The sequence below is a fragment of the Macrobrachium nipponense genome, chromosome 20 (assembly GCF_015104395.2).
Source record: "Macrobrachium nipponense isolate FS-2020 chromosome 20, ASM1510439v2, whole genome shotgun sequence".
Taxonomy (NCBI): domain Eukaryota; kingdom Metazoa; phylum Arthropoda; class Malacostraca; order Decapoda; family Palaemonidae; genus Macrobrachium; species Macrobrachium nipponense.
Window position 1 is genome coordinate 29,639,487 of NC_061089.1, and position 27,301 is coordinate 29,666,787.

The window sequence follows — 27,301 nt, forward strand, 5'->3', positions numbered from 1 at the left end:
GTACAGTGGACCCCCTGTATTCGCATTCTCAACATTCGCGGACTCACATATTCACGGATTTCTTTATGGACCATATCTACCCATTATTCACCGGAAATTCGAGTATTTGTTGTTCTATGAGAAATATCCACAAATTACTGTATTTTCATATCGATTTCATGATTAAATGCACTTTTTGTGATAAAACTATTAAAAAAAACAGGTACATATAAGCATTTTTAGTGGATTTTCTTTGAGTATGAACTGACAAAATAGGTAGTCTTAAGCATTTTATAGGGGTTCTAAGTATTCGCTGATTCTAGCTATTTGTGGGGAGGTCTGGAGCGCATCCCCCACAAATACGGGGGTCCATTTTACATATATTGTCTCTAATTTGTATATTCCCTGTATATGGCCCCGAGCCCAAATAAAGGATATTATTATTATTATTATTTATTATTATTATTATTATTATTATTATTAAGTATTGTCCTTCCACTTTATTTAACTAGAATACAAGGAACTGATTATTAAGGGGTGTGGTATGGCATTTTTAAGAATCAAGAACAGTACCCTTTTACAATAGTCACTCGTGCACTAACTTATACTAATTCTTATATTTTATTGACTTAGCTTACCTGTCTAAATTTTTCATAAAAAATACTTCCTGAGTACAATGAAATCCATTTTTTATCTAAATAACTTCATAACAAAAACTCTTTACAGTCCTGTGTACCCATATATTTTTTGTATGGTAATAAGGATAGTCTACACTGAGAAAATCCACTTAGCGATTTGCTCTTATCCAAGCAGGCCGAGTGAAAGTACCTTGCTCCTGGTTTTAGAATGGTTTTCAGCATCCCCATCTCAGCCATTTCTTGAACTGAACTAGTTTTGACACAATGGGTATACCTACTAGTAATATACGAATCGACTGCATTGACAAAACTAACATCTACTTAAAAACTAAAAACTATATAAAAACAAATTTCAACATCAAATTACCAGGTGCTCCTTTCCAGAATGCTTTTCCTCCCTCTTCTCTCCAGATTTTCCGTGCAGCATCAAATACACCATTATAAGTAGTTTGTCCAGCTCGGGCAGCAACCTGAAGTCTAGTTTTGATTACATCAGCCGGGGTAGTCAATGATGCTGCTGGTACACCACCTAGAACAGATAATCATCATTAGCCTTTCACATCACCCTTTATCATTTCTATTTAGGCACAAAGCAATCAGTTCTGAAGGGCATGTATTACTTACGTCTGTGATATCAACAGAGGTGCAAGTCATGACATTCAATGCTATGTAAACAAATATGCAATTTACAATAACACTTCAATTTAAAAACTTAAAGAATGTTGACAAAAGGACATTTTCATTCTTTGAGATAATCTAGTCAGTAATTCCAGTGAGAGTAGGAATCACAAAGTAAATTATTAATATTACATATTATATACTTACCAATTGCACCAGCAAGCAAGAGGGTAGCTGGTGAATTATAACCATTTTCATCAGCCAGCAATCGTTTTGAATGGGCATAAACTGGGAAATAGATGGCTGAAAATGGGATGTCTCTTAAGAAGCATGCACGAGCACCCTGTGGAATTATACAAATCTAGCTGTAGGTGAGATCTTGGATGAAGAAATATGTAACATAGCCCAGAAAATATTGCAAGAGTAATATAAATAATGTCAAGCTTCATTGCTAGAGTAATGACAGCTATTCACAGTTATAATAGTGGACCACTCAGATATAATAGATTACAGCCCAAAACATTAATCTTCGTGGGGTTCACATTAAATTTGTCATGAAGATCTAACTTCACAACAATTCATGTAACATCAACATGAAACACACAAGCTTGCTGCTACCTGCATCAAAAGGAACTAAATCATTAAATAATACTACGTTCTCTGTTTATAAACCATGAGGTTTCTCAGTCACAATGATACACCTAATGGAGAGCAGGACTAATTATAAAACCTATGACACATATGACAAATCAGTTGTCAGTCAACAAAATAACCTTAAACATGTCCATTAAAGGTCATACATTTATGGTCTGTATAGTGCTTCCAAAACTGGCTTGTTGATCTTAATGAATTATCATACTGACTTCCCGGTTGATCTTAATCAATTGTCATACTGACTTCCCCCTACCCCTTTTCACATTCAACTTCTCTATAGGAAACTATAATACCAGGGCTCTTAGAAATTCAGGAATATGTCTATCCTTACTCTCGATGGTTGAACTCAGCTGTTTATCATATTTTTTCTTGACGACTCATCAGTTTGTTGAAACAAGATGTCAGCATCTAACAGGATTAAGCAAGATTAAGATACAGTAACTGATGAACATGGTACCAAAGCTGAAATTTTGGGGAGGGAGATAAAAAATAGAGGGGCTAAAACAGTTTGTCTGTAACTGGTAGACAATGCTATTATGTGAAAATTAAGTAATGCCTTGATATTAGGTCTGCAAGGCACCATTTGATATTTCACTTCCTGATTAATATTTTCCTACATTACCTCTCTCTAAATTCACTTCTAATTCCCAAAAATAAGAATCCTGATTAAGGTGAAAAATAAGTAAAAATGATACAAGATAGTACTTGTTCCTTCTTTTCAGTGCCCTCTAAGGTTGCTGAAAATTTTGACTTGTAATCCCTTACAAAAAGTGATTGCACAGCAGTTTTCCCTTTACTGAGTTAGAGATGAAAAGTCTTTCTACTGTCTTCAACATATATTCTGCTTGAATTCCCATCTGGTGTATATCTTCATGACCATTTTCCAAGATTTACTAGACCTTCCTATTGGTCACTTTTACTGTTATTCCCATATGCTATATATATTTTTCTTTAGTATCACTCATTTCTTATCACATGCCCAAATTATCCAGACTTTTATGATACCACACATCTGTCAGCAACTTCTTCATCTGCAATACAAATTTTCACTGCACTCCAGCCATGAATCTTAATAGTCTGTAATTACACATCTTCAAAACCTATAGTATCCTTTTATAAGTGGCCCTGTACCTCCTACAAAGAATACTGTAAGTCCTACAAGGTCCAGTACAAGGGGCTATGGTTTTAAGCTCCATAAAATCTGTGATTTTTGGCACCATAATGTGCTGAGTTCCAAAAATAGAGTTATGGCGCCAATGCATATGTAACAGAGGCGCCATTAACCAGTTATTGGCTAATGGCAATTTTTGCTTATCATCAAGCCAATAACCAGGAGACTGCCTGTACTGTATTTCATTATTTTTATAAAGAATATGAATAATAAACCAATGCAGAAACATTTGAATTGAACCTCATAGTAAAAGATGAAAAGTGAAGAATAAAACATGATAAAAATGTTATTGTTATTATACAATTAAGTTTGTTCATACTTACCTGGCAGATATATATATAGCTGCATTTTCTGAAGTCCGACAGAATTTCAAAACTCGCGGCACACGCAGTGGGCGGCCAGGTGGTAGTACCCATTCCCGCCACTGGGAGGCGGATATCAGGAACAATTCCCATTTTCTATTCATATTTATTAATGCCACTGTCTCCTGAGGGGAGGAGGGCGGGCAATTTAATTATATATATCTGCCAGGTAAGTATGAACAAACTTAATTGTATAATAACAATAACATTTTGTTCATGCCACTTACCTGACAGATATATATATAGCTGAATCCCACCTTCGGATGGTGGGAAGAGACAGAATAGGATTTTTTAGGAAACTTAAATTAAGTAGATGATATACATCTTGGTTCCTCACCTGTTTGCAAAGTAGACTATGTGATTACTGTCACTTAAGGCTGCTTTTGCTTAAATCAGAGTTGCCAGCCAGGAGGAGACCTGTAGTGCTGGTGCGCTCTGGATGATCTGTCAACGGGTACGAGACCTCAAAGTGACAAGACCATCGAGGCCATACATATGAGGGCAACGAAGCAACTGACCACCACCTGACCAAGTATTCAAAAAACCCCTTAAAACTAACTAAAGGATGGGAGATCTTCACATAAGACTCACCACAACCTAAAAACACAACAACAAAACTAACCTAATCCTAACTAAGGGATAGGGAAAGAGCTACTTCCGGACCCCAAGACTGTGTCCGCAGAAACGTATGGCCCCAGTGAATTACAATCGTCATAAATCGTTCTCACATCCCTTAGGTAATGTGAGGCGAAGACGGAGTTACTCCTCCAAAAGGTGCAATCAAGAATGTCCTTGATTGACATGTTCTTTTGGAAGGCCAGAGAGGTAGCGACAGCTCGAACTTCGTGAAGCTTTCACTCGTAAGAGGCTCAAATCAGTCTTCTGGAAAAGATGAATGAGCCTCCTTTTAATGACGTCCCTTAGAAAGAGAGCAACAGCATTCTTCGATAAAGGTAACTCTGGTCTCTTCACAGAGCACCAGAGATTACCTGAGGGACCTCTTACCTCTTTTGTTCTATGTACATAGAACTTGAGAGCCCTGACCGGGCACAGGACTCTCTGGTTCTTGGCCCACCAGACTTGACATACCCTTGATCTCGAAAGTTTTCGGCCAAGGATTCGAAGGATTTTCATTCTTCGCCAAGAAAGTTGGGTTCAACGAGCAGACAGCATTGTCTCTTTTGAATCCCATTAAATTACTAAACGCTTGAATCTCACTAACTCTCTTAGCCGTCGCAAGAGAAGTTAGGAAAAGAGCCTTCCTTGTCAAATTTCGAAGAGACGCTGCCTGAAGCGGTTCGAAAGGACTTGACATAAGGAACTTAAGGACCACGTCAAGGTTCCATGACGGAGGTCTCATTTTGGGTTAACCTTCGAAGTCTCGAAAGATTTTAAAAGGTCATGAATGTCCTTGTTGTCAGAAAGGTCAAGGCCTCTGTGCCTAAAAACTGCTGACAACATGCTTTTATATCCCTTGATGGTAGGGACCCGCTAATTTCTGCACATTCCTGAGAAAGAGCAGAAAATCAGCTATCTGGTTCACAGAGGTCGAGGAAGAGGAAACTCCCTCCTTTTTACACCATGCCCTGAAGGAAGCCCACTTCGATTGGTAAACAGCTCTTGTGGAAGCACGTCTTGCATGTGCGATTGCTCTCGCAGCTGCTTTCGAAAAACCTCTCGCTCTGGGCCAACTTTTCGATAGTCTGAACGCAGTCAGACCCAGAGCGGAGAGGTTTTGGTGAAACCTTTCGAAAGTGAGGCTGTTTGAGTAGATCTTTCCTCCAGGGCAATGTCCTTGGAAAGTCTACAAGGAAAGACATGACCTCTGTGAACCATTCTCTCGCTGGCCACATCGGAGCGATCAGGGTCAACCTCGTCCCTTCTGAGGCCGCAAACTTCCTCATGACTTCCCCCAAAATCTTGAATGGTGGGAATGCGTACAGGTCTAGACCCGTCCAATTCCAAAGCAACGCGTCTACCGCGATCGCTTCTGGATCCAGGACCGGGGAGCAATAAAGAGGAAGTCTCTTGGTCCTTGACGTCGCGAATAAGTCGACCAGCGGACGTCCCCACAATGTCCAAAGGTCTCGACACACGTCTTCGTTCAAGGTCCATTCCGTCGGTAGGATTTGTTCCCGACGACTGAGAAGATCTGCCCTGACGTTTTGCACTCCTGCAATGAACCTCGTCAGGATTGTCACATTTCTTCTCTTTGCCCACAGCAGAATCTCTCTCGCCAGGGAAAACAAAGTTCTGGAGTGTGTTCCTCCCTGATTTTTTAAATAAGCGAGTGCTGTGGTATTGTCCGAGTTCACCTGAACAATCTTGTTCTTCAAAAACTCCTTTCTGAAGAACTGCAGGGACAGAAATATTGCTGCCAGTTCTTTGACATTTATATGCCAGGCTACCTGTTCCCCTCTCCAGGAGCCTGACACTTCCTTCCCTCCTAGTGTTGCTCCCCAGCCCGTGATGGAAGCGTCGGAGAACAACACTAGGTCGGGGCTCAGAAGACTTAGGGACACACCCTCCTGAAGCTTCTGAGGGTCCAACCACCATCCTAGATGGTTCTTTATCGGAAGCGATATTCTCAATATGGCATTGAGATCGTCCTTGGCCTTCCACTCGTCTGCAAGGAAAAATTGGAGAGGCCTGAGGTGCAGTCTTCCCAAGGAAACAAACCTTTCTAGCGAGGAAATGGTCCCCAGCAGACTCATCCATTCCCTCGCCGAGCAAGTCTCTTTCCCTAGGAAGGCTGAGATCTTCTCTAAGCCTAGCCGCTGACGTTCCTGGGACGGAAACGCTCGAAAAGCCACTGAATCCATCTGAATCCCCAGATACACGATGGACTGTGTTGGGGTCAGATGCGACTTTTCGAGGTTGACTAGAAGTCCCAGGGACTTTGCTAGGGCTAAAGTGAACTGCAAGTCCTTCAGACACTTCTCTCTCGACGACGCTCTGATCAGCCAGTCGTCGAGGTACAGGGAAACTCTTATCCCCGAAGAGTGTAGCCACCTCGCCACGTTCTTCATGACTACAGTGAACACCATTGGAGCCGTGGTCAGGCCGAAACACATAGCTCTGAACTGCCACACTTTTTTGTCTAAGACAAACCTTAGATACTTTCTGAAAGAGGGTGGATCGGGATGTAAAGTACGCGTCCTGCAAGTCTAAGGACACCATCCAGTCGCCCGGTCTCAAGGCTCCCAGAACAGAATGAGGCGTCTCCATCGTGAATTTGGTCTTTTCCACGAAAAGATTGAGCCTGCTTACATCTAGAACTGGACGCCAACCTGACGACTGCTTCGGTACTAGGAAAATCCTGTTGTAAAAACCTGGGGACCCCAGGTCCGCGACTTGTTCCACCGCTCTTTTCTCGATCATTTGTTGAAGGAGATCGAATAATACTTGCTTCTTCTCTCCTTGATAGGATGGAGAAAGGTCTCTGGGAGTCGTAGAAAGAGGAGGAAGATCTAAAAAGGGGATGTCGAGGGGGGAGCCCCACGAAAGGGCTTAACCTTCTTCGGCAGTCGCACCGCAGCTGAAGAGGTTGAAGGTACTACTGAACGTCTTGTAGACTGGGCCAAAAGGTCCTGCGTTGCTTTCTCTTGCAAACTGTTAGTCAGGTCCTTTACTAAAGTCTGGGGGAAGAGATGGTTCTCGAAAGAGGAGAAAACAGCAAATCCGCTTTCTGAGCTGGAGTTACCGAACGAGCTGTGAAATTGCACAGCAAAGCCCTCTTCTTCAATAAGGCCGTTCCAAAATGAGACACGATCTCCTCCGAACCATCCCTGACGGCTTTGTCCATACATGCTAACACGCTGGACAGCTCCCCCAGACTGAGAGATTCTGGGCTTCTCGCTTGCAGATCCAGAACTCCCAAGCACCAGTCAAGGAAGTTGAACACTTCAAGAGTCCGGAGCAGACCCTTCAAATGATGGTCCGTCTCCGTAGAGGTCCAGGTCACTTTAGCAGAGGATAAAAGAGACCTCCTCTGCGAATTCACCAAGCTGGAGAAATCTCCTTGAGCTGAAGAAGGGATACGAACTCCTACTTCTTCTTTGGTTCTATACCAAATGCCCCCTTTCCCGCTGAGTCTAGCTGGAGGCAAGGCGAAAGTCGTCTTGCCTTGATCTCTCCTTCGTACCATCCAATCTTGGAGTTTCTTAAACGCACGTTTAGTGGAGAGCGAAGTTTTCATCTCCACAAACTCCGGGGTTTTACCAGTTTTAGATGATGAAAACTGCGAAGGAGGAGACTTGGGAGCTGCAGGCTGAAACTTGTCTTCGAAAGAAGAACGCAACAGCCGCACGAGAACTTTATAGTCTGATATTGAAGGAGCCGCAGAAGGTTCCTCTTCAACCGAGTCAGCCGAACTACTCAGCTCTCCTTCTTCTCTACACGGAAGCGGAGACCGCCTGTCGGGTCTTGACTTAATCAAAGGACCCCTATCCTTACTAGATGAAGCCTTATTTCGGCTGTCTTCTTTATGACGCTTACCACTTGAAGCAGGTAGAGCGTCCTGACGAGGACGAGCGTCCTTAGCGCCACCCGAGGCAGCCTCATTTGCCAGAGAAGCGTCCTTACGTTTCTTAAACGAAAGGGAAGACATTTTAGCTGGAATACGTGCCTGTGCGCGCAAACTAGCGTCTTGGGGTACGACTTCTTGGTCGGAGTCCCCAACAGCGTCTTGAAAAGAGCCCTGAACGTCCTGGCGAGCTTCCTGCCAAGCGTCCTGGCGAGCGTCCTGCCGAGCGTCCTGGCGAGCGTCCTGGCGAGCGTCCTGTCGAGCGTCCTGGCGAGCGTCCTGACGAACGTCCTGCCTAGCGTCCTGCCAAGCGTCCTGCCGAGCGTCCTGACAAGCGTCCTGTCGAGCGTCCTGCCGAACGTCCTGCCAAGCGTCCTGCCAAGCGTCCTGCCTAGCGTCCTGCCTAGCGTCCTGACGAGCGTCCTGTCGAACGTCGTGCTGAGCGTCCTCCTCAAAAGCGTCTTGACGCAACGTCCTTCTAGAGGACGAACGAGATCGGCGAATCGCCGAAGGAGAAGCGATCGGCGAACGAGACGAAGTAGGAGAGGGAGAAGGAGACTGCTTCGTCCTCTTGACGGGCAGTCTAAGGTCCTTCCTCCGCTTAGGCTCGACTGCTGCTGGCGAGTCCTCTGAGCCATAAGCGTCGATAGCTGGTCCTGAAGGGACAAAAGAATGTTCTTCGTGGAGAAGAACGAACAGAGAAGCAGGACTGATCCTGCGAGAAGACGAGGGGCGAGGGGACGCCTCCTTCCCTTCTCACAGGTACAGCTACCTGCTTCTCAGGTAGACGCGCCTGTGCACGCAACCCAACGTCCTCATCGGAGGAGATCTTACCCCTTTTCTGAGGCGGAAAAGCGTCATACGCATCCTCCGACGAAAGCGGCGATACAGGACGTGAAGCGTCCTCAACACGAAACGTCCTTTTCAGAGGACGAGAGTCTCTCCGAGCGCTCCACCCCTTGCACGGGGAGGACGCTTCGGAGGACGAAAAGCACTCTTTCAGGACGCGCGCTCGTGCGCGCTCCTTGGCAGCCTGGGACTTTGCCACAAGGCCTGCCGAAGGGACGCCAGATCGGTGGGGAGCCCCCGTAACCCTCTTGCGGCTTTCGACATACCTACTCCCTGAGTCTTGGGAGTCTGATAGAGGTCTAGGCCTAGAGGCATTATGGGGCCGATCTGACGCCCCCTCCACAAAACCACTAGGGGGTCCACGATCACACACTTGCACCGAGCCAGTTTCCAAGGCTTTCACTTTGGTCTCCAGAGTGCGTAGAGACTCCAAAATAAGAGAGAGAGCATTAGCTTCTCCCGACACAGAATCAGAGCCCGAAGGCAACACAGGTTTAGGGGTTGCAAACTCTACAGGTGTTAATACAGGAGAGATATTAGCCTTACCTTTGGTAGAACCACTCCTGGAGGAAGACCTCCTGATCCCATCGCGCTCCAATTTAAGGCGATAGGACTCATATACTCTCCAATCACCATCGGTCAATCTCTCACATTCATTGCACCGATTATCCACCAAACAATTATGCCCCCTACAACTCATACATACTGTGTGGGGGTCTACCGATGCTTTCGGTAGCCTCACCTTACAATCAGTCCTCACACACACTCTGAAACTCACAGCACTTGATCCAGACATATCGTTTATAGAAAAGCCAATCCAAAATAAAAAAACGGTCCACTATCGCGCATGCCAATTCAACAATCCAATTCAATACCAAAAAACCAATCAGATACTTAAAAGCGAGTCAAATCCAAAAAATCCTGAGCAGAGGTCTGTAAACAGTTGTTTACCGACCGGCGACAGAAAAAATATGAATAGAAAATGGGAATGGTTCCTGATATCCGCCTCCCAGCGGCGGGAATGGGTACTACCACCTGGCCGCCCACTGCGTGTGCCGCGAGTTTGAAATTCTGTCGGACTTCAGAAACTGCAGCTATATATATATCTGTCAGGTAAGTGGCATGAACAAAATGATAAAATTCAGTTGCATGCCTAGGCCAAACCTTGAACGCATAATTGTTAAGTAAAATGAAGTTAAGTCTCTAAAATAAAAAGTAAGATAATAAAATTTAGATTACAGGTACACAATCCTTAATCAGAAATCCTCGGGGCCAGATGTATTTCACTTTCGGGAATTTTTGGAACTTGGAACTTTGGGGTCAAGAGTATAATCAAACATCACCATTACATATAGCAAAAACATTTTTTTTATCTTTTTGTGGTTTTCGTTTTATTTATTCATTAAAGTTTACATTTATTTGAATTATTATACTGTTAAACAAATGTGAGATAATTAAGATCATCAATAATAAAACAGTAGGGCAATATTAAGATCATACGTCCACTAAAACATTCCATAAATGCCAAAATTTACGTACATGAACAAAATTAAAGTAATTCAACTTGTGAATTTTAACAATAAGTAACATTAGTATACATTTCATCATATTGATCTTGTAAAGGATTGTTTCTTTGTTGTTACTAAAGTTGTCATCTCTCTCTCTCTCTCTCTCTCTCTCTCTCTCTCTCTCTCTCTCTCTCTCTCTCTCTCTCTCTCTCTCTCTCTCTCTCTCTCTCTCTCTCTCTTATATTTTAATGAAAAAATACAGTAGTAACTAGTACTATATTCTAATGAAAAAATACAATTAGGAAATACATTGTTGCTCTATGAAAAAAAGTGAATTAGTGATAATTTATTAGATACTGCCCAAAGAAAAATCTGCAAATTAGTGAAAGTTCCCAGTGGAAAAGTGAATGTGTTCCACAAAAATCTGCAACAAAGTGGACCCCAGAAATGTGAAACGCATAAAACCGAGGGCACTGTACATATATACAGGCAGTCCCCAGTTATCAGCAGGGGTTCCGTTCCTGACAGCGTGACGATAACCAGAAATCGCCGATAACCGAAAATCGCCAATAATAGCGCTTATCCACGGTTATTAGCACAGATTTCTCTATAGACCATCATTTTAATTTCATGATTAAATGCACTTTTTGTGATAAAACTATTAAAAAACCAAGCACATATAAATATTTTTAGTGGGTTTTGCTATGAATGTGGAGCCTATTGGGCCAATTGTTATATGCTGTAGCTAGTTACAATGACCACTTTAGCAAGATGGTTTGGCATCACTGCCAACCTTGCCACACTATGCTTTGAGCTTAGCGGTGCATACAAAATTATGAGTATATCAATTTACTTCATGCAAATTACGAATAATATCAGGGAATAAAAGACATCCATAGAGAAAATAATGTTAGCTGTGAAACCACATACCTTGTATAATCCAAGAAATCCAAGTTCCTTATTACATTTACTGCAGATATCTTCTTACCAGCTGACGCAATCTCACCAGCCACTTGTAATCGAATTTTTACAATCTCTAGCGGATTAGTGAATACAACCTGAGAAGCACCAGCCTAAAAATAAAGAAAATTTGGTATGACAAATTTTGCATGCACAGTCATATAAATACTGTGGTAGTGTTTAACACTCGCCCCAGTTCTATACCGACACCTTTTATTTAGGTGAGCGAGTCAGAGACTTCTGACATGTCCAATTTAGCAGTTCTCTGGTATCATAGCAATATTTTACTAGAAATAGTGCTAAAGAGGACACATTTCACTGGGCGACACGGCTTCCTCGCCCAGAAATAGATTTTTCCTACGTCAAAATCCCTTTTATGGTATAAAATGACATTTAAAATTATTAGTTGTTTAAATACTATTAGGGAAGGGAGAGCTTGTTCATTTATTTCCCTAGGATTTAACGCATTCAGTGGAAAGCATTGTAACAAAAATGTGAGCAATCATTAAGAATAGTAGATGAATAAGAATAGATTGTCATGGTGGCTAGTGAAAATACATGTTGAAGGTAATGGTCACCAGTACTTTTTACATATATATATATATATTTTTCAAAACCGAAGCTATTTCCCTTAACAGGGGGCATCTTAAAAACTTTACCCAACCCTTGTACCAAAACAGGGCTAATCTTCAGAAAACATCCCAAACATTATCCAACTCTTACACTAAAACACAGGGCTGATATTCCAAAATTTTAACACCCCATCCACTCGCTGTCATTCACTTCTCTCACCCACATACTCCAGAGCTTCCTCATTAAGAAAATACTTCATCTCCAAAATCCACTCCAATCCATCTACTTAGTGCTTTCTCCTCCTTCTCATGTTTCAATATTATACACTTAATTCCAACCTAGCATCCTGAATCCTCTTCATACGACAAAGCCATCTTAAAATGCTATGACCCATTCTTTTCACCAAGCTAATATTTATGCAACTTCATATTTCTTGTACTTCAATTTCTCCATGCCACTTATACCATGTTTCAGGTTATTTTCCTTTATTTTCCTTTATTTGCATTCAACACTTGCAATACAAAAAAAAAATATATAAAAAATTGGCCCCACCATGCACAGCATGGGGCCCCTCTCAATCTTGACAGCCACGATTTCATGTGACTGCATATTTCCTTGTCTACAAAAGTAGGGCAATACAATGATTAATGAAAGTGCTGAAAAACATTAGAAAAAATTAAATGTCTTCTGATATTAAAAATTAAGGCTAATGATTTGATAACTGAAAAAAACCACACAGTAATTACTCTATTCTTTAATTTAAAAAAAAGGAAATAACTGAAAAATTTGCAGTTGACAGCTTGTCACCATGTGTTTAAATATCAATGGCATGTTCTTCTTAGTGCTGAATATAAAATTTAGCAAAATAAGAGGTGAATTATACTATGCAAATACGTAGGAAGCAACTAATATCAAGAGTGATAAGGGTTTGATAGTTCTAAATCAGACATTCAAATATATGTCAATTTTCAATTATAATCATTGCTAACAATACCCTACTGAATAACTGTCCGCTGTGCAGAAAAAGTACAATTGCCGTCACACTAATTGGATGAGGAAAATCACTAAAAATAATTTTTTTATGCAAATACAGAATCAAAACTTAAATTCAGAGTCATAGAGTTAATTTCAAGAAAACTTATACACATGTAAATTGCATTATCATGGAGGGAATATTCTCTCATATAAGATTCATTAATATAAATTCACTAAGCACTGTAACTACTATACTGCAATTATGATATCAATTTTTCACCAAAACTGAAAATAAATATCACAGTAATAAATAGCTGACTTAAAAAAGGTCATATTTTGCCATCAGTATCATGATTAGTGCTTTTTGTCAGGGTTTCCCTTTAAGGAGTTTGAAACAAACCAAGTTCTGTCCACAGTCATCAGCCTTATTCACTTCCCTGTATGCACACATTATGAAAATAATTAAATCAAATTTCATTACCATCTACCCTTGAAGAGATCCCTCAGTGGATCATTAATTACTTATGATTAAGCACAAGGCTACTTACACATCCTCCAGCTAACATTTCTCCAGCTAATGGAATGTTGCCTTTCTTGTCAGTTAACTTATCACGGACCAAGTCATTCATTGTAAGCTTTATGGCTTTCTCTGGTGCCACGCCAATTAATTGGGGAATTATGCCACGGTAGAGACCAAGAAACCCTTCATGTCTAATTACCTGTGAAATAGATAAGTGCAAGAAATAAACCCGTTCTTTACACAGTATGTGATCTTATTGTATGCTTCATAAGTGATATTACTATACTTCTATTGACTAGTATCATTTAAGAAATGTTAAAGAAAAGCTTGAATCATATATCACAATACGTAGTCATTCCAAGTTACTGCACATCAATTCAGTTATGCAATTACTCTAAGTCATAAGCAAGGCAAGTAAAAAGCAAGATACAGCTTATTATGGCATACAAAGAATATTGCCTTATGTTACTTCATGAAACTACACACCATTAACATTTGGCTACAGAACGTATGGAGCCGAGTTACTGTAATTGCATGAGCAATAAAAGACAGACATAAAAATAAATACAATTGTGTATAATGTATATTATTATAACCTGTATACATTTTTTCATCATTCAACTTTCGTCTTAGATTTTAGTCTTCTGGTTCTTAACAAGTTAGATTGCGATGAGGTTGCTACAGCACATGCCTTGGTTGTGACACACTACAGTCAGCTAACAACCAATGGCTGATGGGCATATGTATCACAAACATATTTTTCTATAATTGGCTACATCCAGAAAGTACCAATGCACTTGGTAACAAAGAGCATTTTCCCGTCTTTGTATGGATGTGCATGTTTAGTTGCTTGTTTGAACTGTTTGCAAGTGGTTTCCTATTGCAATAATGTTTCCGAGCACACAGCAGCACACACAGGTAGTGACAAAGAAAAGTATTTATGTAAGTATTTATAGGTTTGCTTTATTTTGTATACAATGACAAACTTTCTAAGACAATTTGTATTTTTCATAGCTACAAACCTTCGGTCTTAACAATAGGATAATTTCTAGTGCCTAGCTGGATCCGGTTAAATCGCATATGAAAGCAAGGAATCTTGTGAGATCTGGCAACATGTGCATATATCGGGTGAAGAGTGGTCAAGGACCATGCATCTACGCCACCGCGTCAGTCTTTTCTTAACCGCCTGGGCGAAATTGGGGTTGACCTCTCTTGGCCTTTACCTGGTTCATTGCCCGTTTTGCTTGTGTTTTTGTGTGTGTGTGTGCTGTTATCATGGCTTCTTCTGCTCCATCTCGGCCTCATCAACGTGTGTGCCCTGGAAGTCCAGGTTTTCCGTGTTCTCATTTTTTTTGGCTTCAGCTGCGACCGACCCCCACATCACTTGTAGTAGGTGTCGCTCTAACGTTTGTACAATAACGAATCCCTGCACGGAATGCCGTGCATAGCCTAGAGAGCAGTGGAAGTTATTTTATAGTAAGAGGGAGCATCGTAGGGTTTCTACTCTCCCTTCGTGGGAGGGTTTTTCTTCTCCTCTTCCTGATGCTTCGTCTCCTGCAGCTATCACACCCCATAGTAGTGTTGTGTCTTTGTCCCCTTCCTTTTCTTTCATCGATTCATCGTTGGCCCTCAGGCTGATTTATGTAATGTCGCCCCTTCTTCTTCGGGAGTTAATTTGATTCCTGGGAGGGAGGAGGCTTTTTCATCATTGTCTTTTATTTCAGAGTCGGAAGCGTCCAAAATGGCAGCGCTTTGGGGGACACTTGGGCTTCACCATCCTTGGAGGGTTTGCTGACGCACTTCATGGATGCTTGCTACCCCCGTCCTCATGTTGTCCAGGCCCTCCTCCCTCCTCCTGGCCTCGTCTTCGTGGGTAGTCGAGGTCAGCCATTTTGTATTGCTCCGCCAGTGACGATTGCCACTTCTTCGAGTCAGAGGAAAGCCGTGGCAGCAGCCCCACTAGTGACGTCACGGGGTCAGTCATTTTGTATCCTTCCGCCAGTGGCTTCTGCTTCCTGTTTGGATCGAGGGGAAGCCGTGATGTCATCGCTGCTTATGACGTCACTTCCATTGATGACATCACTCCCAGTCGTCTCCACTGTGCTGCCTCAATTTCAGTGTTTGGAGAAGATGAAAATGGAGGATTTACTTTTTTGTATATGTTAGGTGTACTTTGCAGACTGTTTGGACAAGATGAACAAAATTTTTTGCTTTTTCTGTATACAATGACAATGTATTTCAAAGATTGTGTCATACAGTGGGTTTGGACAAAATGAAAATGTGATATATCCAACAGTGTAATGTTACGAACTGTGTGTTGTGTATGAGAGAAGAAAAAATTAGTTGGCATTTTTTGTGTAAGATGTATTTTAGACTGTTTGGACAAAATGAAAAAGACCGTGATATAACCAGAAGTGTAACCTATCATACTGTGTGATGCATATGAGAAAAAAAGGGTTCACTTATTTTTACATGTATTTAAACAGCATATTTTGTTAGAGATATGGTTTAATAACTTAGCTAACTCCTTTTTGCATCAAGTTTTCAGTTTAAAGTGTGGTAGTTGTTGTTTATAAGCATACTGGATATGGGCAAGTAAAGGGATTTTGACGTAGGAAAAATCTATTTCTGGGCGAGGAAGCCGTGTCGCCCAGTGAAATAAGTCTGTTTAGCGTTATTTCTAGTAAAATATTGCTATAATACCAGAGAACTGCTAAATTGGACATGTCAGAACTCTCTGACTCGCTCACCTATAAAAAAAAGGTGTCGGTATAAACTTGGGGCGAGTGTTAAACACTACCACAGCAACCCCTCCAATTAGCCTTTTCCTCATCAAAATCCCCTAAATACGGGGAGCTGACCCATAGGTCACACCCTGCTACCCCGTTGAAGGCGTCTGTGACGTCATACTTATCGATAGCATTGAAGCTTGGTGCACAGCAAGGGGGGGGAAAAACTAGGGGGGTATTTCACTGGGCGACACTGCTTCCTCGCCCAGAAATAGATTTTTCCTACGTCAAAATCCCTTTTCTGGGCTCGGCCGTGTCGCTCCGTGAAATTGTACCAGAGAAAACACCAAGCTACATTTTCCTAAAATGAAATACAAGATTGATTAGAAATAATAATATATATAACAAATATAACTGCGGCGGTAGGTAGAATATTAATGAGGCTGTCATAAAGGAAAAGATCTGTATGACACAAGGATAGCACTATATTGATGTTATAGCAGGGGACACTGGTCTCCCCCCTGCTATGGTATGATATTTAAGACCCTCCAAAGACTTAAGGTAATGCTTTTTGAACACCGAGGGCAATTTCCAACCAGTATACTTCTTTAGATCATCAAAGTTCATATGTTTGAAGAAATTTATAGAAGTTACTATAGCCCGAATGTCATGTACCTGGGAAATGACCCTGGGCTGGCTTTCTTAATAAAATACAAAATTTGTTGTCTAATACCCTGTAATGATATGGTACCACCACTCTGCCTAATGAAGAGCCGGCCTCCGGAATAGGAAGATGTCCTAGATAAATAGTCCTTGAGAGTTTTTAACAGGACATAAAGATGTATCCTGCGGAAGCGGGACAATCTTCCATGGGGACCACCTCACCAAAGGGTCCTCATTCTTAGCCAGAAATTCTTTATTTGGCGAAAGCAACACAGCGCCCGAGGAAAGGAATTCTATATGCCCTCGGTCCCTAGCTAATGATGACAGCTCCGATATCCTGGCAGCTGAAGCCAGATTTAATAAAAATAGTGTCTTACGCAAAAGGGTTTGATAATCACACTTTAAGTTGTCTATTTAGAAGCTAGCCTGAGAACATCGTTAAGAAACCATGACACTGATGATGGCCTGTGAACGGGCCGCAGACGTGCGCATGCCCTTGGAATTGACGTGAAATAAGACTCAGTTAGATTTATACCAAACCCAAGAAGAAAACCTTTTTCAGAGCTGACTTAGTGGTTGTTATCGTGGCATCTGCCAAGCCTTGTTCGAATAAAGTCCTGAAGAAGGTATAGCCATGTTCATTGTCATTACTTTGGTATTTGATTACTTGAGAAATGTAGTTAATTCCTTAACTGCTCAATCATACTGACGAAGTGTAAATTCTCTTTTGTCTGACTCCAAGAACAAAATGTTCTGTGGATCAATGTCCCCTACTCTCCTACCTGCAAACTTCATGAAATCCATAAGTTAGGGTTTTGTGAAGAACTGAGGATTCGAACACAGGCCTCGTTTGTACTTGTTGTGACAACCTCAAGTCCGGGAGAGGGTGAGGACGAAGAGCTATCTCCAGGAGAAAGGAAAACCAAGGCCTTGGAAAGGTCTCAGCTTGTGTAGCACCTTCAGAAGAAGGTTCACTGGAGGGAATAGATAAAATTTTCTCCATTGGTACCAATCTATACTTAGTGCATCCGTAGCGTATGCCAGAGGGTCCAGATTCGGGGCTACATAACAAGGCAACTTGTGGTTTGCCTCTGTAGCGAACAGATCTACTTCCAGACCCGGTACCCTCCTGCAAACTCTCTTGAAAGATTCCCGCTCCAGAGACCATTCTGACTCCAGGGAGACTGATCGGGACAGTGCGTCTGTTACGACATTGTGGACTCCTGCCAGATGGGTAGCCAATAGATGCCAAGTGTTCTTGGCTGCTAGAGAAAAAATTTGCTACCATCACGTGATCACATGACTTGACTTTGAACCACCCGTTTATACAGTGTACCACTATTGCACCGTCGAGGACCAACCTGATATGAGTTTTCTTCGGAGGACGGATCTTCCTCAAGGTCAGAAACACTGGCATAGCTTCCAGGATGATGATGTGAAGCATTTGGAACTGAGGTGACCAAGTTCCCTGAACCTTCACATGCTGTGAATAACCTCCCCAACTTGTGAGTGATGTGTCCTTGTGCACCACTAGGGACGAGGGAGGGGACTGCAACGGAACCTCCTTGGCTAGGTTCGCGGCCTTTGCCCAAGGACGGAGACGTTTCCTGAGGAGCAGAGGTATCCGGGCCATCTTGACCCGACAACTGGCATTGGCCTTTGAACGCCAAACCTGATTGATGTCCTTAAGCTAGGCTTTCAACAGAACGCCTGTGACTGAGGCAAACTGGAGCAAGCCTAGGAACCTCTCTTGATTCCTCCTAGAAGTCTTTTTGCATTTTTTAAAAATTTGTCTTGTTGCCCTGGCAATCTACTTCCCCTTTCCTGATGGAATGGAAAGAGTGTGTGATTCTAAGTCCCAATGGATACCTAGGCACTAGAATTTGGACTCCGGGGTCAGACGGGACTTGGCCCTTCTGATCTTGAACCTTATATGTTCCAGGAAAGACATGACCTTGTCCGTGGCCTGCATACACTTGTCTTTATCTAACTCCCAGATCAACCAATCGTCTAGGTACGCCACCACCAATATACCCTGAGACCTTAGCTCCTGCACCACCTCCTCCGCTAGTTTTGTGAAAACCCTTGGGGCTATATTCAGTCCGAAGGGCATCACCCTGAAGTAGTAGGCTGCTTTCTTTAGTGTGAAACCCAGGTATGGGCGGAAGTGCCGAGCTATCGGGACATGCTAATAGGCGTCTGAAAGACCTATAGAGGTGGTGACAACCCCACTGGGAAGTAAGGTCCGTACCTGAGAGATGGTCAGCATTTTGAACTTGTCACAACGAATGTACAAGCTTAAACGGGACAAGACTAAGATCACCCTTCTTTGTCGGTGCCTTTCCCCGGGACACTGAATAGGCGACCCCAAAATTTCAAATGCTTTGTCCTGGAGACTGCCCCCTTATGGAGAAGATCCCGGGAGTAATCTATCAACTCTTGGGTTGGTTCCTAATAGAAGGTGATGGGTGGAGGTGGACCCTTGTTCCAACTCCAGCCTAGGCCCCTGGATACTATGCTTTTCGCCCAACTGCTGAACCCCCAACAATGCCGAAAGGGGTACAGCCTGCCTCCTACCTGAGAAATTTCATTGAGATGACGATGGTCTGGTTCCTCTTGCACCTCTAGTTCGCCCTTGGGCTCTGGTTCCTCCACGCTGACGAAAGGAGCCCCTAGCCCTGACACCCCTCGCGACCCTAGCAAAAGGTTGAAATACCTGATTACCATAGACCGGGTTATATGCCGGCAACACAGTATACTGTGGGGGAGCCTGTTGGTTAGTTGACGGCGAAAGGAGGACAAATTGATGATGGTGCTGAGGCTGAGCCTTAGAAGTCGAAGGCCCGGGTACCTGCTGGACTGGTACAGCCTGTAGCACAGGTTGCTGTTGTGGAACCTGGAAAAGTTGGAAGCGCCTTTGCCTCTTCCTAGCTCTAGAACTGGGGGAAGACGACTCCGGTTTTCGCTTACAAGGGATACCCCAACGCAACCTGATGCTTTGATTAAGACGCGATGCCTCATCCTGAACCTCGTTTACTGCAGAAGCTGGAAAGTGGTCTGCACCCCAAATTGAGGAAGCCAGAAGCTTGTTCGGTTCGTGCCTAATCGCAGCCTCGGATAGAACATACTTCCTGCAATTTCTCCTAGCAACCGCAAAGTCGTACAAGTCACATTGCATGCTCAAAAGTAACGACTTTGCAATTATCTTAAACAGCGTCTCCTGAGCGTACTCAAGAGCCGCCGTCTCCGACAGCACTAGGGAGTTAAGAGACCATACGAGACGTGTCCTAGCGTTAAATTTGGCTTGAATCAGTGCATCTGACAGCCAAGGGAGGCGCTCACTACACAAAGTGATTGCACAGTCTGGCTTAAGCTTGCCTACCGAGAATGTAGCCGGCAAATCCGCCCACAAATCCTCCCTACCTGGGAGTAGCAATGATGTGGGATCTGCCTCCCTAAGCTGTAACATGGGCTCTTCCAGTGTCACTGCCTGGAGGGTAAGCTCTGCTACCTTTGATGTAAAAGGTAACGGGTTTCCATCAACCGTCGTAAACATCGTGAAAGGGCTCCTAAATGCTGTTACCCTAGTATTGCACAGTTCCACTCTTCCAGGCTTCATACACAGCTGAGCCCGGTCTCTAGAAAGGATAAGCGCCTCCTTGGGGACCTTATCCTCTCTAACCAGAGCTGCCTCAGTAAGCCTAACACAACCTATGAATGGTGGCTGTAACCTTTCGGGGAAGAACTCAAAATCCTCGAGCCTATGTGTACCACAACCTTCTATAGTCAACATCCCGTTGACAAACGGAGCGAAGTTCGCCACCCTCCAAGGATTACTAGGGTGGAACGAAGGGAGCGTGGTTCCGTCAGGCATGCTCTGACCTTGCACCAAGTTACTATTAGGTGCCTGAAATGCCGACTCCTGTCTGAGGTCTGCAATCAGGAGTCCTGCGTACCTAATCTCTTAAACACCTCTTCAAACCTTGCTGCGGCTCAACTTGCTAAGTTACCTAGGCTATTGACCTGATTTAAAATATTCATATTGAACAGGTCTTGGCCGACTAGAGGGGAGTCTTCCTGCCCCCCATGCGGTACCTTATGAGGTATCCGGTGGCTAAATGCTGAAAGTATGTGACTTGTGGGGCAATGGGAAGAATTTCCCTCTTAAGACCTCGGATTTGAAGACTTCAGCCTAGGTTTAATATGTGTATGAACATTTGGCACTTTTCCAGGCCTTGAATTTGATTTTGGTTTTCTTTTAAGCAAGGTTTTACCAGAAGGATTTGTCTTTATTTTAGGTATCACAGAGAAGGAATGCGACCTAGAAGGGGGCAACCCTCCTGTGAAAAACCTTGAAGGAACCCTTGGAAGAAGGAGAGGGAGTGGAAGAATCAATGACTCGAGGAAAGACCCTCGGTGACTAACTAAGTTAGACTCATTAACATTGTTACCTGTGCCCACATCTGGTGTAATGGGCAAATTGTCAACCACTTCAAGTGACACTCCTTCCAACCCAAGCTCCGGCAATTCCGCCTATTGCTGTTCAATAACTGAATCCCGAATTCATTTGATAATTGGTGCTGCGACTTCTGGCTGGGTCAAGGCATCCGGCCGATTTCTCCGGCCGGGAAGATCAAAGCTGCCATATTTTGGGATAGGATATACAGCTTTGCCTTCCTTACGTTCCGGCCAAAACCTCCAACCCAGCGTGGAGGGTGCAGCATCCTTAACAGACTGCTCCGTCTGTAATTATTTATTGTTATTAATTAACATGTAATTTAAATTTTTTTTTATAATGTATTTTTTTATTTTTATTTTATTTTTATTTTATTATTGATTTATTATTATTTAGTTATTATTATTTGTATTTATTTATTATTAATTTGTACTTTATTTTATTATTATTTAATTTAAGTTATTTTGTTTATTTGTATTTTTCATTTATTTTTTATTAGTTTTTTTTTTTTTTTTTAAACACTATATTAATCAAAACTGTGCAGTATAATTTCAACGCAATATGCATGGGGGATGCAGTGCGTTAACTTACCGGAGAGGTAACCTGTTGCACCAAGACGTAGCAGGCAAAGCAGTTTCCGTGATGCCAGACTACGGGATCTTTCAGCAACTGCACACGGGGCATGGCCCCGGCAAACATCTTGGCCGCACGGATCCTGTAGAACAGCGTTACAGCCGGCAACCAGACACTGGGTGGCCTGTAAGTGCAATAACATACGTATACAAACGTTTGCACAAACTTATAGGAATACCCATGTTACAAAGTAATATGCCGGATCATTCCGGATTGAAACAATATAGAATATATATAATATATATAGTTATATATAATATTATAATTCTATATATATATATATAAATATATACATCCCGGAACTGTGTAAGACATAAATCAACCCGGGACTGTATGACCCGGGAGGGATACACGAAGTATCCCGGGACGGCCACATGAACTTGAAGTTCCATGGCAAAACAGAGATAAAAAACTAAAATAACAATACATTATGCTTGCCCACGGAAGAGCAACTTCCGAAAACATAACCCTCAACGATTACCGGGGAAGCCGGAATCCAAACCCGCCTTATGCGGGGAGGGAATGTATAGGCGAATGGATGAAAACTCCGAGAGTTGAAAGAAGCAGAACGCACCCAATCCACGGAAACCGAGACTGAATACGCAGAGCAACCATCAACTCAGGAGAAGGTCGGCTGAGAAGCAACAACCCACCAAGCTAAGGACCTGGAGGAACTTCTGTAACCCCCCTCCGCTGATTCGGATCGGTCATCAGCGACAACCTGAGGGAGAGGGGCACCCAACTACTGGGAGCCCCTCGTGCGGGGGAGGGAAGTAGGCCTGATGGGGTGACGATCATATGACCCAGCGTATCCCCGCAGATATTAGACTACGAGGAAAACGCAGGGACAGCTATGTAGGCAACCGACATAACATCCAACATAAAAAATACATAAATTAAAACCAATGACTTAAAGCTAAAAGAAATCATGCTTCAACACGGGGGCGGTTATATATGACTAGTTAAAACTCGTAAAATATTAAACCGCTATGAAGGCCACCCGATGACGGTAGTCGCACCAAGGAAACCCATAACTAGCCTACTGTCATAACGAAATGAAACGGAAGGCAGACGAAAAATAAAATAAATGAAAATAACTTAATGAAATATACCAAACCAGAAATAAAATATAACGGTGGGTAAACGACAAAGCACGTAAAAAAGTCACGTGCTCAAATAAAGGCCCCCGTGCAAAACCATGAAAATAATGAAAATACAAGTAATCAAAAACAGGATCGACCTAAAACTGCCACCCAAGATATAAATAAAATATGTACTGAAATACCACACGGTAAAGCAGGATGGATGCCAACGCAAAACCGATATAATACATACAAAGGAACGCCGTAAGGGCGACTTGCTGCCGCTACGGTCAAGTGATGCCTAACAAAATCCTAAATAAAGGCAAAACGAAAGGCAAACTCACTCCCTAAATATTGTCAAAAACGGAACAAGTACTTAACTTGGGTGAAGAGGCAGACTAACGATCCATAAAGAGATAAAACACAAAATATGATTAAAGAGCAGACAGCTCAAAACAAACATGCCAACGCAAGGTGGCTATCGAAAAGTATGACGTCACAGACGCCTTCAACAGGGTAGCAGGGTGTGACCTATGGGTCAGCTCCCCGTATTTAGGGGATTTTGATGAGGAAAAGGCTAATTGGAGGGGTTGCTGTAGTAGTGTTTAACACTCGCCCCAGGTTTATACCGACACCTTTTTTTTATAGGTGAGCGAGTCAGAGAGTTCTGACATGTCCAATTTAGCAGTTCTCTGGTATTATAACAATATTTTACTAGAAATAAAGCTAAACAGACTTATTTCACGGAGCGACACGGCCGAGCCCAGAAAAATACTTTATGGGTGTTCAGCAATAACTCAGCATCCTTACTCCCTCATTCACAAGGTTGAGGGAGTAAGGATGCTGAGTTACCGCTGAACACCCATAAAGTATTTTACTTGCCCATATCCAGATTTTGCCCTCATCCAAGAGGGCCTTGACTTTATCAATCTGGATAATTGAAAGCTTACTGTAAAATATGATAACAAAAAATAGCTGCTGTATACAAATATATTAATGGTAATAAAACCAAAGTAGGTTGTGGGTAAACAAAGGCTACCTACCTACTAAAAGCTATAATATTTATTACAGAGAAAAAGAAAGGGTTTGGTTTTTTCAAAGCATTTATACAGAATATTTTGTTATAAATATGGGGAAAAAAAGGTGGATAAGTGCCTTTAGCGAAAAGTTTTCAGTTTAAAGAGTGATGACTGATGTTTGTATGCCCACTGAGTATTTCTAGTTATGCTCTGCTGTTTTACACCGGTAGTCAGATTGAGAACGAGTTTTGGGGGGTGAGGGAGTCCTATATTTTTACAAGCTAAAAGATAACTGAGAGAGAGAGAGAGAGATGACATGTCAAGTGATAAAATATTCCCTGTTAAGGTAATGAAATACTGTACAGTAAATCAGTGCAAAAAAAATAAAGATGGCAAATATGATACTGCGCTGAGAAACACACATACGAACACGCACATTATCTAGAGGCGGTAATGTCAACATTGATGAAATACTACATGTGGAAGTAAACATGCACACACAGAGGCATGCAAGTGAAGCTTCCATGATGTTATGAGGTGAAATGAAAAATAACTAAGTGCAACAGAAAATGATCAATTACTTTTGATCAACTACTTTTTAGTAGTATTCCTAAAATGACTTTGCTTTGGACAGTCATCATTGGGAAATGCCATGTGTACTAAAGATGTAAACACAAGGAGTTTTGCACAAACACAATATTTTTTAATTGAACAGATAGCTTAATAAAAGCGTTCAAACGCTGGGAGGCTATCGATAAGAATGACGTCACAGACTCCTTCAACAGGGTAGCTGGGTGTGACCTATGGGTCGGCTCCCCGTATTTAGGGTCTTTTGATGAGGAAAAGGCTAATTGGAGGGGTTGCTGTGGTAGTGTTTAACACTCGCCCCAGTTTTATACCGACACCTTTTATTTAGGTGAGCGAGTCAGAGACTTCTGACATGTCCAATTTAGCAGTTCTCTGGTATTATAGCAATATTTTACTAGAAATAGTGCTAAAGAGGACACATTTCACTGGGCGACACGGCTTCCTTGCCCAGAAATAGCTTTTTCCTACGTCAAAATCCCTTTTTCAGTAGATTGTACTAGGCTAGGTTTTCAAACAGGAATACCAAACTTATGGCTTACATAACAATGAATAATCATCATTTATAATTAACAACCACTTACCAAAGAACTAACATTATTACATCAAGTGTGATGTAAACAAATGAACTGGGGAAACGGCTGTTTCGCAATTTTGAGGGCTTTTACTGTAATATAGTGTTAGTTTACCTTTGTATAACCATTTTACATGTATATGCAAAAATAAAAGTAGTATAATTCAGATATTACTCATTTCCTATAGCAACTAAAAAAATCATTCTCCTAATTCTTTTGCTAGTAAGATGAATCAGCTGGTTCTGTGAATGTAAACATTATGCCATTGCAAATGGCAGATGATCAGTTTATTATACATATTACTATGATGACATATCATGATAACAATACATGGATTCATTAAGAAAAATATCAGTTTCATTTCCATTACCTTTATCTTCAATACAGCTGTAATAGCCTATCTGACCTACGCAAACAGATACTGTGAACTGTGTAACACTTACCCTAGGTCAACAGTTCACATATTCACTCATACACATTTTGTATCTCATGTATAACAATACAATATAGTAACAAGTGATAAAAAAGTTGCTATATAAAAATACATTAATGGTGATATAACCATGGTAGGTTGTGGGTAAACACAGGTAGGCTACCAATCTACTGAACTGTGTCATTTACAAAAGAAAGGAAAAGAAGGGGTTACTGTTTTTCAGAGTATATTTATGCAATATATTTTGTGACAAATGTGGGGAAAAAAGGTAGATAATGGTCTCTTGCAGAAAGTTTGCATTTTTAAGTCTGATGGATGTAAATTATAAGCATATGCAGCGTTGACAGTTATATGGTAGTACTGGCACGGTTAGGTGAGTAAGTGTACAGAGTTCCCCTTCGACACCCCTAGATTTTTATGTTTCTATCAATTTCATCATTATCCAATGGGCCCCTGGATCTATCAGTCCAGGTAATTGAAGGATTATGGTAATAGTACTAATGTCCACTCTGGACTTAGAACATATCAGTATGTGATTAGAATCAATACCCTCAAAAAAGGGCATTTTTATCTACTATTTTCATGCAAGAGCTTTGCACTGATTTCTTGTTTATACACATAAAGCAGACTTCAAACAATTTCTATCTTGAAAACTTGAAGTATATGGAGGAGACAACTGTCTCATATGATGTAACATAGGATCAAACAAGGAAATGCAACTATTTAAAACAAATAATAAAGTCTCCATAATAAAATCTATATTTCTATATACCAACCTTCTTGAAGCAGTCAAAAGAGTTGCGATACATAAGTTCACCAATATAAGAGCCAGAGCGTTGATTCTGCATTCTTGTCTTTACAAGATCAATGGGGTAAACAGCAGTAGCACCAACAGCTGAAAGAGAATTAACATATTTTTAATATAAGATCAAATATAGCATAACAAGTTTTCTTTAATAATATGAATATCCCACAGTCATGAATACATTAATATAGCATGTATATTTCAGCAATTCTTAACCATAACATTTACTACAAAATTCTCTCAATGTATTTTATAATTTCTTGCATTCAGCCAGAAAAGGGACTTCAGACTAAAATTCCTGAAGATCTCCCTCGGCCCCCCAGTGCAGAAAGCAACTGTCATTAGTGAAGGGAAATTTACCAATTTACTGGGTTGCCTCATGTCAAAGCATGATGGATGATAGAAGGCCTGCCCCCCACAGGCGATAACTATATCAGGGCTATAAAGTTGTTACTATGCCCAAACATAGATGATGACAAATGTCAGGAATATTACAACAGCAATTCCTTAACCACCACAGTCAGGGCTAATATACGCTAACACATACACCCATGATCGGGCCAAATTTAAGGATTGCCAATTTAAAAGAAAAACTAAAAAAAAAAAACTCATCAATGGAAAAAGGAAGATATGGATATTCACAAAGTATAAGAAAAAAAAATCTAAAAAAATGCATTTACCTTCCACGGGAAGTTGTAAGTGAATATTTCCCACCCCTTGAGGAGCCTCCTTTCCCTATGACAGTTGACAGTTGTAAAAAATATGCCAATATGTGATCGTATATATATGATACCCGAGCTGTGGGGGTTAACCTGTCTACCTACGACATAATTACAAGGAACATAATAGCTATTGCTTTGTATGGTATTCATGGCAGAAAACTCCAGGTAAAAGCCGAGGCACCTTTCAGTCCCATTTTTTAATCCAAGGCAGCACATGTGTACTTATCATTTATGCCTCAGGAGTATTTATATCACAATATAATTAAA

General features: G+C 41.7%; 1 protein-coding gene across 1 annotated transcript in view; it reads right to left on the minus strand.

The window, feature by feature from the left end:
- Nucleotides 1-27,301, minus strand: part of LOC135224253 (calcium-binding mitochondrial carrier protein Aralar1-like) — a 273,099-nt gene that overhangs the window by 30,363 nt on the left and 215,435 nt on the right. Inside the window, 6 exon segments of the mRNA XM_064263106.1 lie at nt 985-1,146; nt 1,443-1,578; nt 11,235-11,266; nt 11,269-11,377; nt 13,361-13,531; nt 26,284-26,402. Of these exon segments, the coding sequence (XP_064119176.1) occupies nt 985-1,146; nt 1,443-1,578; nt 11,235-11,266; nt 11,269-11,377; nt 13,361-13,531; nt 26,284-26,402 (729 nt within the window).